Source organism: Cetorhinus maximus, chromosome 3 (genome assembly GCF_964194155.1).
Source record: "Cetorhinus maximus chromosome 3, sCetMax3.hap1.1, whole genome shotgun sequence".
NCBI classification, from domain to species: Eukaryota; Metazoa; Chordata; class Chondrichthyes; order Lamniformes; family Cetorhinidae; genus Cetorhinus; species Cetorhinus maximus.
The window spans coordinates 203,757,578-203,771,688 of record NC_135881.1 but is presented as its reverse complement, the minus strand read 5'-3'; the positions used below and the strand labels follow the sequence as shown (position 1 = coordinate 203,771,688).

At 43.7% G+C, this 14,111-nt stretch overlaps 1 protein-coding gene across 1 annotated transcript in view; it reads left to right on the top strand.

Moving 5' to 3' along the window:
- LOC144679211 (glutamate decarboxylase 1-like) overlaps positions 1 to 13,722 on the top strand; it is a 49,242-nt gene extending 35,520 nt beyond the window's left edge. The window contains exons 10-15 of the mRNA XM_078539645.1: positions 223 to 287; positions 395 to 473; positions 2,908 to 3,057; positions 6,258 to 6,365; positions 10,449 to 10,538; positions 13,539 to 13,722. Coding sequence (XP_078395771.1) covers positions 223 to 287; positions 395 to 473; positions 2,908 to 3,057; positions 6,258 to 6,365; positions 10,449 to 10,538; positions 13,539 to 13,712 — 666 coding nt within the window. The 3' untranslated portion in view covers positions 13,713 to 13,722. The remainder of the gene's footprint in view (positions 1 to 222; positions 288 to 394; positions 474 to 2,907; positions 3,058 to 6,257; positions 6,366 to 10,448; positions 10,539 to 13,538) is intronic.
- Positions 13,723 to 14,111: the final 389 nt, after the last annotated feature.

Below are 14,111 nucleotides of genomic sequence, written 5' to 3'. Positions count from 1 at the left end.
TATTCATTGAATTTAAATTACACCAGCGGACGTGGTGGGGTTTGAATCTGTGTTCTCAGAGAGTTAGCCTGGGCCTCAGAATTACTAGTCCGTCGACGTAGCTTTCTGAGTATGTAGTTTAAAATCCATAACAGCTTCAGATAAAACAACATCGCTAGTGTTTTGCATGACAAACGCATTGCTTTTTCCTATGAAAGTAATCTTTGTTTTTTTTTAAAACAGGCAGCTTGGGGTGGTGGTTTATTAATGTCACAGAAGCATCGTTATAAATCAAATGGGATTGAAAGGTAAATTTCTACGCATTTCGCAATGCCCACGGAAATCATTGTGAATATAAAATATACGTGTGACAATTTTACTTTTCCTGCTGCTACAAGGCTGTTCTCTGTACTAGGGCCAACTCTGTAACCTGGAATCCACACAAGATGTTGGGTGTTCCCCTGCAGTGCTCTGCAATTCTGATCCATGGAAAGGTATCTAAACGTCGCTTGGTATTACAAGAGCTTGAATCTTGCTGAAACGAGAGACATGTTGCCAAAGCTTTTCATCTTGCACTCATCGGGACAAACGCACCAATTTCAAATTTCAAAACAATCACCACAATTTATTCTGCAGGGGAAAAGGGTGCTGATTGGTTGGCAAGTCATCTCTGATTGGCTGAGTCATTGCCATGGAGAAAGGAATGGGGAATGGGGGAGGCAGTGGCGTAGTGGTATTGACACTGGGCTAGTATCCCAGAGACCCAGGGTAATACTCTGCTGACCAGGGTTCAAATCTCACCATGGCAGCTGGTAGAATTTCAATTCAATAAAAATCTGGAATTAACCATTGCCGATTGTCGTAAAAACCCATCCCGTTCACTAATGCCCTTTAAGGAAGGAAACCTGCCGTCCTTGCCTGGTCTGGCCTACATGTGACTGACCCACAGAAATGTGATTGACTCTTAAAAGCCCTCTGAACAAGGGCAATAAAGCGATGCCCACACCCCATGAACAAATCCCAGAAGCTTGTTGTGATCATCTAAAATTGGGCACCACCGTGGTGAGGGGGAGAGCTGTTCTTACTAAAGTCGGGGGTGGGGGGAGGAAGCAGAAAAAAGCATTAAGGTCCAGATTTTAATTGTCATATTCTGTATTGAGTGGGAGGAAGGATCAGAAAGTCACAGAGAACCCAGAGTCAGGAGTCCACCCGGAGGCTGTGGAATTTTAACTTCACCGCGTGTACAAGATGTAGCTGTTTGGTTCCCCACCCAGATACCAGGCCTGATCAACAGGGTGGATTCCAGTCAGGCAGGGAACTGGGCAGTGAAGGCCTCAGGACTAGGTACACCCGTGACAGCGAGGGGTGTATCAGACTGGGGGAGTGTGGCACAGTGAGTCGACCTCTGAGCTGCGGGGGGAGCCCGTTGATCTCAGAAGGGGTAATGATTGTGAGGGAGGGTGCAATCCCCTGGGGGAGGCCAATCCCAAGGTCATAGGGAATGGATCAGAGGCCTGGAGGTGCAGGGAAATCGGAGGCCTGAAGGGAGGTGGGCAGAAGCATATTTGGGGGGAGTTCAGGGATGAATTGGAGGCCCGTTGTGGGGGTTTGTGGGAAGAGGGTGGTGTTGGCTGGTGTGTTGCCTTAAGAGCTGGCAGGGAAGTCAGGGGAATCAGAGCTGTGAGGGAGGTGGGGGGAAAGGATCGAAGGCCTGGGCTTGAGATTGAAGCCTGCAGGTGGTAGGTCCGAGCTCTTAGTGGGACAGGATCGAAGGCCTGGGAGGTGGGGAAGTGGGGAAGGTCGTGTGGGTAGTGACCAATCGCAGAGGCTCCTCAATCAGGCTGGCATGCTATATCCAGGATGTTGGTGTAAAGGCACCTCCAGGATCCGACAGGGCCTTGCCTGGTGTAACTGTAGGATTTCCTGACACTCTGGAAATTCAGTCAACAACAGGTAAACTCAAAAAGCAGAATAAGATGAGGCTTGCATCTTCATTATCATCTTTAAAGTCCCAAACTGTCCCTTTGGAGCAGTCAGCACTTCAGAAGATACAGTTGTGGATTGCACATATGTTATTCCGATGGGAATTCTGCTATTCCTATGTATTGAAGTAGAGGGCAATATGGAATGGCTAGTTAGGAAGTACTTAGCATGATACATCAAAGACCTTGCTCAGATTTCTCTGAACTACCTCAGAAGGCTGGGCCTCATCCCTCAGAGGGAATTATGGGAATTATGTCACCTGCTGGCTGATGACTGGCAGATCACTTACATGAGGAGAACTGTGTTATCTGTACCTGCAATCTAATTTTATTATATAAGGAGTTTCCTGCTCATGCACTGGGGATTTACAGCAGTGTTGTTCCTCTTCCAGTTCTAGTTTCTGCTGTTGACCTTCTGAGACCTTGATTATGAGAGAGAACAACACTAGAGGGAATGTGAGTGGCATGGGGCACTTATGACTTCCAAATGAGCGTGTGCCATCCCATGGTGATGAAAGACATAGGTGCATCGTCTCTTCAAGTAACTTGTCCATCAAGTCTAGCAGCCATTGTGAGCTGAATGAATGGTGGAGATTTAATTAATCATTCCCAGAGCTTTCACTTTGAGTAAGTGTGTTTCCTTGACACCCAGTCAATGATCGGAAAGAGCATGAGAGATAAGGAAGTGCATGTTAACACTGATGCAGCAATCCTATCCCCCTCTCCTTCAAAGGAATACAACTATTGCTCCTAACCTGCCCAACACACAGGAGGGAGCTTCGGGGCAGGATAACAGTGGGCGTACACGGACAAACAAAATCTAAGCTGCCAACGTCATATAAAGGGTAATTATTGTAACATAAAATGGAGCGTATAGCAAGTAAATAACTATGTGTTAAAGAAAATATTGCCTTGGTGTTTTATCAACTGTTATGATCTTTAACAGGGTTTGCTCCTGAACTGCAATAAAATGTGTGCACAGTACCTGTTTCAGGATGACAAACCATATAACACATCCTATGATACAGGAGATAAAACAATTCAGTGTGGTCGTCATGTAGATGTCTTCAAATTCTGGTTGATGTGGAAAGCAAAGGTAATGAAGATTGGCAGAAAGTGAAGATTAATTCTGAAATATACTATGAGATGCTAATATGTGAACACTTAATATTCTCATTTATTTTACAATTATCATAGATATACACACAATCTACAGGATGGAAGCAGGCCATTCAACGCAATTGATCACTGCTGCTGTTGATACTGTAAGCAAATTACCTCCTTCCAACCTTCGCTAATATCCCATTCCCTTTCCCTCATCAATGCACCAACCCTCTTCTTAAATGCATCAACCCTCCCCTTAAATGCATCAACCCTCCCCTTAAATGCATCAGTCCTCTCTGCTACAATCGCCCCGTGCAGCAGCAAGTCATGCATTCTCAACATTCTCAGCGTAAAGAAATTCCTCTGATCTGTTAGTGACTATCTTATGTTTATTCCCCTTGTTCCGGACTCACCCACAGGTGAAACAGTCTCTCTACATTTACGCTACTGAACCCTTTCATAGCTATAAAGACCTCTGACAGGTCTCTTCTCTTCTCCAGAGAAAAGAGCTCCCACCTTTCCTGTCTTTCCTCATAGCTGTGGCCTCTCAATTCTGGTGATCATCTTTGTAATTTCTTTCCTCTATTATCTCCAGTTCCTTAACACCCTTTTTATAGTGTGGGAACCAAAGCTATGCTTGGGACTCCAAGTGTTGTCCAAACAAGACTCTGTATACATTAGATGTGACCTTCCTCTAGAAATCAGCCCCAGTACGTTGTTTGTGCTAGTTATGGTCTTAGCAACTTGTATCATTATATTTAGTGATTTGTGTATTGGTAGCCCCAGGTCTCTTTGCACATCTACCCCATTTGGTTCTTACCTCTCCTCACTCCACCTACTGAAACCACCTCACATTTCACTGTATTGAATTTAATTTGTCATTTACCCCACTACTCTCCGTTTGGCCTTTTATGCCTTCCTGCATTTCGGTTCGATTCTCCGCCTCCTAAGCTTTGCCACCCCCATTTGGTATCATCTGCAAGTTGTGACAGCAAGGCTCCAATTTCTGAGTCCCAATCATTTATCTATATGATTAACAGTTCACAGAAAGCGGAAACTGTTCCTCCACAGGGACCCCCACTCGCACAACTCAACACGTGCTGAAATAGAGGTTCAAAGATAAGGGACTAAACTCAGGATAGGTACAGCTTGCAGGTCCATTTTAATATCCTTTATGGTGAATCGTGTCATTATTCAAGTCAATTTGGCCCAACAGGTCCGTTTGATTTAGCTGCAAAAAGATGTCAAATTTGTGTCATCCTTACTTTTGGAAAATGACTATGTTTCAAAAAATGGTAACCTGGTTTGGTGGCCACCATCACTCAGGCTTGGAATATTTACATACAGTTAGAATGTAGAGCACAGAACCAGGCCATTCAGCCTGACAGCTCCATGCCAGTGTACATGTCCCATACCAGCCTTCATCCACTTCCTTTTCATCTAACCCAGGCAGCATAACCTTTAAGGATTCTAAGCCAGCCAAAGATCTTTATTCTTTTTTTTATTCTTTCATGGGATGTGGGCATCACTGTCAAGTCCAGCATTTGTTGCTCATCCCTAATTGCCCTTGAACTGAGTGGCTTGCTAGGGCATTTGGGTTAAGAGTCAACCACATTGTTGTGGGTCTGGAGTCACATCTAAGCCACCATCTCCTCACAATGTTGACAGATTAAACTCAGCGGGAAAATCTGCACCGTCAAAGTGCCCAGCATTCAAAAGTTATTTAAAAGTCAGTATAAAATAAAGAGAAGGAAATGAATTTTTAAAAATGTTAAGCATTACAGCTTGGAAGCCCATTGTAAAACCAAAAGTTAAATAACACAGGGGAATCTTGAACAATGCTCACACACAATATTTTTTTTTTATTCTTTCATGGGATATGGGCATCACTGACAATGCCAGCATTTGTTGACCATCCCAAACTGCCCTTGAACTGAGTGGCTTGCTAGGCCAGAGGGCAGTTAAGAGTCAAACACATTACCCTGGGTCAGGAATCACATTAAGCCAGGCCAGATTAAAATTGGCAGACTTCCTTCCCTAAACAGCATTAGGGAACCAGATGGCTTTTTTTTACAACAATGGTTTCATGGTCACCATCACTTAGACTAGTTTTTCAATTCCAGCAAATGCCAAGGTGGGATTTGAGCCCATGCTGCCAAAAACATCAATCTGGGCCTCTAGATTACTAGCCCACTGACATTACCAGTGCATCATTATCTCCCACTGGGTTAACTGAGTAGAATTCTACACTGCTCAATGAGTAGCAGCTGTGGCCCAGTTGGTAACACTCACACTTCCAGATCCTGAAAGCTGTGGGTCCCAGGCCAATTCTGGAAACTTAGGCTGAGGTTTTCCACCCCCACCAGCAGTGGGTGTGGGTAGATGGGAAAATTAGGAAAGCCATTGACTTTTAACAGCTCTCCAAATTTTCCCATCCTGCCTGCGATGATGCCCGCGAGTGTCAGGGCTGGAAAATCCCACCCTTGACCACAAAATCGAGGCTGTTACTCTAATGAAAGGCTGAGTACTACACTCTGAGAGGTGCTGTCATTTAGATGGGATGTTAAACTAAAGCCCTGACTGTTCTGTCTTGTGTGTGAAAGACACCACAGTGTTATCTTGAAGAAGAGCACGGGAGTTATCTTCTCAATTTTTATCCCTTGATCAACATTGCAAAAATAGATTATCTGGTCCTTATCATATTGCAGTTTGTGAGTGTTTGCTGGGTGCAGATCATTTGCTATTTTTCCTACATTACAATGACTACATTTCAAAAAGTACTCACTTCATTGGCTATGACGTGCTTTGGGAAGTGTAGTATAATGGTTAATAGAGTAGTTATGCTCATGAATTAGTGATGTGGATCATAATGTAACAGTGACACTGTTATAGAGACTCTGTAAAGAAGATGGAACCTCAAGGGAGCTGTGTCCACTGAGAAGCTCATTATGTATGTGGTGTACATAGTGCAAATAAACCAGTTTGGAGTTACTACCCGAGTCAGGCCACAATTCGTTAAGATAAGGTAAGCCACGCAGCCAGCATATGAAACAAAGTCCTGAGGTTGCGAGAGGTGCTACACAAATGCAAATCCTTCTTTCTAACGAGCAGTCCGTTTTGTCACTGAAGTTACCACATGCGATATCAGAGCACAGTTTGAAAGAAATCAACTTTTCCTGTTATGTTTTACAGGGTACATCAGGGTTTGAGAAGCAAATCAATAAATGCCTTGAACTTGCAGAGTATCTCCACAGCGAGCTCAAAGGAAGGGATGATTTTAAGCTGGTGTTTGATGATAAAGTAAGTTTCGAAGCATTGTGCTTTTATTGTATACTGTACATAGTGAAAGAGAACATTGGAACAGTACCTTGGATTACAATCCAATAAATAGGGATGAATAAAGGGTAAAGTTCCAATGGTAAGGATCACATTCTATGCACACATATTGGAATATTGAGGCAGAAGGTAGCATGCTCATGATGCAACCTGACCAATTTTCTATCTAATTAAAATAGTTTAACAGAAGATCAGGCATAAAGAGATCGCAAAAGTGAAAAAAATGACCCATCGTTTCCTTCTGTACCTGGTGCCATCTTAAAGGGACAATTTTATGAGGACATGGCCTCAGGGGCAAGTTCTGTCCTCCCAGGGAGGTACATATCGAAAAGATTATTTATCCATGAAACCTAAAGCCAGCAAACTGTGGTGGTGGGGTGGGTCGGCGGGGAGGGGTGGCAGGGGTGTGTCACATCCTTGCCATTCACCCTGTTATGCCAGCTTCTGATCTGTGAAGCTCCAAACTGGGAGAATGCATACGTAAAATTACCCTTAAGCGTTGCTACCACCTGTCCCCGGGCGAGGTCCTCCAGTCTGGTAACTTCCTGAACAGGACCCCAACTTTGTTATGCCCCCGGGTGAGGGGGAATGAGCTGGCTCCCCTTCTTTATTCAACCCCCTCGGTTGGTCGCGACAAGCTTAATTTAAAACAAGTCCCTTCCCCACCGTGGATATTTTTTTCCCAGTCCGCATGTATTTTATTTTTTTTAGATGGAGCCAATTTAACCAGGCTTTCTTGAGTCAAAGAAAGAGTAAGTTTATTAGTTACTAAAACCCGAGGAAAATAATAAAAATGCAACACACATCAGAAATGAAAAGTTGAGTCCAAATAAAAGCTAAAAAAAAAACAAATCAGTCTTTGTCTTATCTGTGAGGGGTAGATGGCGGTACCTTGCGGCTATTAGGTTGGGTGATTCCGGTAGAGCTGACTTTGGCCGTTTCACAGTTAATTTTGGAGACACGTGGTTGTACAGGGAAGCTGAATGGCCTGTCCTATTTCTTTTTTGATTGTGGCTTCTGCTGAGCCTTGCCTCCAGCAACAGAGAGAGACAGAGAGACTTCACCTGCAACTGCAGGGGTGACTAGTTGGTCTTCTTATGCTTGTCACTCTCCCAGCACACAGTGTATATCCTGCACTGCCCTGCAGCTAGCTTCTTAACCCATTTTCTCTGTGTATTCCATGAGGGAAATAGTTGTCTTGCATCCACCTCAGAACTATTTACATATTCTGAGATGTCAATCAATGGGAGATGAGTTTTTGGGTGACTGCCGAGACGTGCAAATCAGTCTTTAGTCTCTTCAACCACAGGAGATTAAAGTTCAGTCTTTCGCATATTTCCTATCTCCCTTTCCAGTGTCTCTGTTTGAAGAAAGCCATGGCACCTTTTCAGGCACACATTCCATATTCTCTCAGGACGGGTCCGTCAGTATAATTCACATAGGAATTTTCCAGAAAGTGGTCACGTTACATTATCAGCCATCTTTTGCTCAGTGTCATTATTGTATTTCTTTAAAAACACACAAGTCTTCCTTAAAAAGTTCAATATGCCGGTAAGTAATTCATGGCTGTAATCAGCTTTTCATGACAGTGTTCAGATGTGTACTGCTGTCTTCCCTTAAACGTTGGCTTTCAATCAGATACCAGTTTGTTGATTGGAGCTTGTCTACTGGGGCATGTTGGCTGTGTGACAATATTATTGAAAATAACTTGTTTTTTAATCTTCTCCCGTCCTATATCTCTCCATACTATTCACCTTTTCAGCTAAGAGGACAGGCTGAAGTCTTTTATTTCGGCTTTCATCGGTAGCGTTGGGAAATGTGCGTGTCTGCAGAGACTGTCCCTTATAATTCCCATCACACCAGCCAGGATTTCCCAGTCGGCATAAAATGATGCGGGATGATGTCGGGCGGAACTCCCGACTTCACCCCGCCCCTCCCCATTTCAATTTCCAGGTCGGCGGGGGGGCTCAGCCGAATCGGCTGTGCGCCCGCCGACCTGTCAATGGCCAATTGAGGCCATTGACAAAGTAATTAATGTAATTAGTGGACCTGCCCATCCAACCTTAGGGTTGTCGGGCAGGCCGGGAGCCCTGGCGGGCATTGGGAAAAGCATCAAACCTCATCCACGGGTGGGATGAGGTTTCATGTATGTTTATAAATTTTAATAAAAGTGAAACTGAAAGTGATGGACATGTCCCAACTCATGTGACAGTGTCACATGAGGGAACATGTCAGGGAATTTTTTTTTTCTGTTTTCAATATTACTTAATGTACAGCCAATCTCCCTGAGGCTGCACTTAGCCTCAGGGAGATGAGTGCGCTCTTTCGTGCGCATGTGTGATAGAGCGCACTCCCGGCTGAGGGAATCACCCCCGCCCGCACAGGGAGCGCATAGAGCTTCCTTGCGGACATCATGCTGGGCGGGCCTTAATTGGCCCACCCACATAAAATGGCGGTGGCACGCCTCCATGCACCAGCTCTTGAACTCTCCCCCACAACGGAGGGAAAATTCTGCCCGCTGTATAGGGAGTATGCCTGGCTACCGCTCAGCTTTTTCCCACAGCTGCCCATGTGCACAAGTGTAGGTATGGACCCATCATGATCCGTCATTCGGTGGTATATTGCATTTGAATTGTTACCCAAACAGGTAGCCAGTATCATGGTATTGGAGCAACAGACATTCCACCAGAATTCTGTCAGGTTTCTCCAGTTGGCGTTGCTGTGCACCTGAAATTGGCAACTAGTGTCTGGGTAGAATTGGTTCCAGGGATAAGGAAGCTTAGGGCCAATGTTAGGCTGGAGGAGCTGGAGGATTTCCCCTTTGAGCTAAGGAGGTTGAGGGAAGCTCTGGTAGAGATGTAGAAGGTTCAGATAGGAGAGACAAAGAAAAGCTGTTCCCATCAGCTGATGGTGCAAGGACTAGGGGATCACAGATTTAAGGTTTTGGGCAAGGCACACAGGCAGGCTATGAGGAAGACCTTGTTTTAAAGGCAGTGAACGATAATGACCTGGAACTCCTTGCCTATGAGTGTGGCCGAGACGATCAATGATTTCAGAAGGAAATTGGGATGGGCATTTGAGGGAAATAAATTTTTGAGGCAACGGTAATATAGCGGGGGGGATGGGTCTGGCTGGGTCACCCTATAGAGAGCTGGCCTGAAATTGATGGTCAAATATCCTCCTCCTGTGCTGTAACGCTTTCTAACTCTATCGCTGGGATTTTCCGGCCCCATCGTTGTGGGACTTGCCGCAGGGAATGCGGTGGCCCAGCCAGAAGCACTTTCGGCGGGACTGGAACATCCCAGCCCATGACTCTAATTGGCTTTGATTCTCAAAGGCCTGTTGGATTTCAGGTCTGATCAGCAATATAAATAGTGCTCTATACTGACCAAAGGAAACGACTTCTTGGCTCGACGCAAATCCCATTGAGTACGAGACCATAATACAAGCATGCCTTCTGAAGATGCTCCTTCACCGGGATGCAGAGTGTGGAAGTAAAGCTATCCATTCTACGGTAGGAGAGCACTGTTGGGAAAATGGTGAAGCAGGTGCATCACAACGTTGTAGTGAATCAGATAAACCTGCGAAAGTCGCTACTCCCAATGCAAAGCACATCCTCGGCACCTGATCACTGTTGAATCACTGGTATTGCAAAAAAAAAGACAAAAATTGGGACCTCTTTTCCATTCAGTATTATGATCAGATGAAAGCTTGCAAGGCGACATGGATTTGGCCCTGCTTTTATATTTTGAAATCAGTGACAAAAGGACATTGCGGGTCGGAGTATAAAGCAAGCTAAACTGGCAGTCGCCCATTTTGCACTTTTGCAAAGGACCGATTTCACCATCCACAGTGTCAAACCTGTCTGCTTCCTTATGTTGATTTGTGATTTGGATTGATACATTACTGGTGCAGAGTTTGGCAAAGGTTTACTCCTCAGATTGGCAAGAAAAAAAATAATCCTGACACATTAATCAGCGGTTTTCCATAACTACTTTTGAATAACAACAAGCATTTTGTCTGTTTTACTTTCCCGTTCCCACTCAGCCCGAGCATACCAACGTGTGTTTCTGGTACATTCCACCAAGTCTCCAAGGAACGCCTGAAAATGCAGAGCTGGGCAGGAAGCTTCATCAGGTATGCTTTCAATCTGGTGTTATTGACGAAAGTGTTCACTGTTTGGCAATATGCAAGAGCGAGCTGGATATCTGGCCTGTGTTTCTCTCCATGGCCAAAGACAATTCAATCATCCAGTAGAAGATGCAATTCAAATAAAACAATGTGCCGATTTTCCCTAAACCTCTCACATGAAACCAGAGAGGACCAGTAGAAACCTGAAACAATGACATAAATGGTATCTTTTCTCGAAGATTTCTGCCCATCTTCCTCTGATGTTTTGTCTGGCGCTCATGAAAATCCCTTAAACCCACAATCAAAACATTATTTTGCTGGTGTCCGTACACCACATCAGACATACTTAATCACAGAAAGATGATCCAAACCCCTTTTTGAAACAAAAGACAGTAGACTATGATATTTTTCCTGGTTGCATTGGATCACGATTGAACCGGTAGCCTATGCTTGTCAATGGCTAGGAGTAATGTTCGGATTCAATGTCAGCACTCTCAGAGTCGGCCACATCGGGGTAGTCCCAGGTTTTCCGGCCTGCCGTCGGAACACCACCACCAGCATTCAGTTCAACCCAGTGGAGGAAATGTAACTGGGTTTGGACCCTCACAATCCATTCCATGCAGCTGAAGACTGAGATATGAAGAAATAAATGCTCCCAAGGTAGGAATGATGTGTTTAGGAATGAAGCCCACATGAAGTCATCGATATCACAGGTACAAAGAAGAGTCACAACAACTCGTGCGAGTACAGCAGAATTCACGTGGATAGCACCTCAGAACCTTCATCTGACAAAAATTCACACCAAACCAAAGAAGGAAACATGAGGAGCCTGATCAAAGCACTATGGTTTAAGGAGGGTTTTAAAGGAAGAGAGAAACATAGAGAGATAGAGGGGGTCAGAGTGGGAATCCCAGGGTGTGAGACTAGATGGCTGAAGGCATGGCCACCAATGGGCAACAACTTGAGGGAACAGCACTGGGTGGATATACAGGAGAATGGCTCCAATCTGTGGTAGAGATTTTATGCTTTGACAACAAAGCTTAATTTTACAGCATCTCTTTGAACTTCTAAATATCACATAGAGAAGATATTTCTCTCCTATAAAAATATGAAAGATAAAGCATATCCATCAGCATTTGTTATAACCAAAGATTTGATTGCATCTGCAACATGTCCCAAGTCCTTGAGAAAATGTCACAAGAGTAGCCCAATAAGAAGCTTTACCTTCTGTTGAGGAAAGGTTGTGAAGAAGAACAGAGAGAAAATTTGGCCTGAAAAGTACAGTCAGAAACTCCCAAAGTTATTAATGCTATATCCATCGGCAATTTTACATTTGCTGATCACTATCTTTAAACTTCACTATTTCTAAAGTTCAATGTATCATTTTCTTGCAAAGTAAAGGGGGTACATTTTAAGTGCAATCGAACATTTTTTTGTGAAGAGCGCTTCTCACCACTCCCAGTGGAGGTTTTCCTCTCAAATAGCACAAGTTCGATTGGGCCAAGGTTTACTGTACTGGGTGAATGAATGGTTCTTATCTTACCCAGTTCATTTCTGTGACTTTTTTTTTGTGTTGGAAGTTGCTGCAAGTTCCACAGCCAAACAGCACAGTGCATTGTACAGGGCAACTGGGACTTGTGCGAACCAGGTAGGCAACTGCGTGTCTCCTTAACCAATCAGATTGAAGTATTGTGAAATGAGCAGCACAGAGTCTGAAGCACCATGTGTCAGTTACAATATCTAATTTGTCTCAAATAAGGCACAGAAAACAAAATAAAATGAGGAAAGGAAAGATGGAATTAAGAGAGTTTGAAATAAGAGACAGAAAGTAAAATAAAATTCTCTAAAATCCCCAACAATAATTAAAACCTGAAGGAATAATGTTCCATACTTGTAAAGTTAATTTTTAGTGCCAGAGTTGTCCAATGGTAATTAAGACTGATTGCACCTTTAAAATGGTACTTAGACTGTAATGAACAAGCCCTAACTTTCTGTGGCAAGTTTAGTCCATATCAATGGCATCTGTACAGGAACTTCACATCGTTCAATACTTTTGAGTAGGGAGCCAGGCAGCGAGATCACAAAGCTTACAGAGCAGCGGCAATTGGATATCAATATGCAGATTTTCCACACTCGTTGGAAGTTGCTGTCTGATTTGCACATAAATTACAGTGAATGTCATTATTTCTACAGTAAATCCTGGCCTCTAATCTCACTCATTGTATACTGCCATTGGGGTTTCACTGACTGGCAGAACCCAAAACACCTATTAGACCATAAGACCATAAGACATAGGAAAAGAAATTAGGCCATTTGGCCCATCGAGTCTGCTCTGCTATTCAATCATGGCTGATAAGTTTCTCAACCCCATTCTCCCGCCTTCTCCCCGTAACCTTTGATCCCCTTACCAATCAAGAACCTATCTATCTATACATCTATCATCTATCTATACATCTATCTCCATTTCTTCAATACTTATTGCATCTGATCTTGCCTGAGAAATCAGAACTGTCATGGGGAAAATCACAGGTACTTGGGGACTGTCTAAGTTTCTTAGTGATGGTAGCCTTTATATCTAAAATTGATATTTCAATAGGTTATTTTATAATTTCATCCTGGTGTGTTGAACCTCGCGTATACATTTTGTTGCCAGTCTGAGCAGTTTTTGTCTGTTTTATTTTCTTATAATCCACAGGAAGGCAAATGAAAACCATAACTATTTTGCCAGTTAATCTGTCCCACAGTTAAAACTGTGCCTCCAGCAACCCCCTCCCCAAATCCCCTGCCCCCGCTCTTCCAAACTGACATAAAAACAGGAAGTGCTGGAAGTACTCAGCAGCTCTGGAAGCATCTGTGGAGAGAGAAACAGAATTAGCGTCTCAGGTCAATGATCTTTCATCAGAACCTGGCTGATTGAGAATTCCTGTCATGAAGCAGCTGCCTTTCCAATGTCTCATTTTTATTTGAGCCACAAAATCATGAACTTAACCCTTTGTCAATATTCAGGTGGCGCCAAAGATTAAAGCTCGGATGATGGAGGAAGGATCGTCAATGGTTGGGTACCAACCACAAGGGGACAAGGTGAATTTCTTCCGGATGGTTTTTTCGAACCCAGCTACAAGCACATCTGATGTCGACTTCCTGATTGAAGAAATTGCAAGACTTGGGCGGGATTTATAAATTCAAAGCAGACACAAAAACGATCACAGCCTTTCATGAAATGTTTACCGAAACCTTTCTGCTTACCTCTACTGTGAATCACTCCATTTCTGAGCAAATTAAAACTAATTAATTAGAATATTGACTCTCTGTGCTGTTCGTTTGCAGGCCTAAGCAAACTATTGCCCATCCATAATTGCCCTTGCACTGAATGGCTTGCTAGGCCATTTAAGAGGGCAGTTAAGAGTTAACCACATTGCTGTGGGACTAGGGTCATATATAGGCCAGACCAGGTAAGGATGCCAGGTTTCCTTCCCTAAGGCACATTAGCGAATCAGATCAAGTTTTACAACAACCTAGTAGTTTCACTGTCACCATTTTGTGATTTATTTAATTAAATTTTAATTCCACAGCAACTGC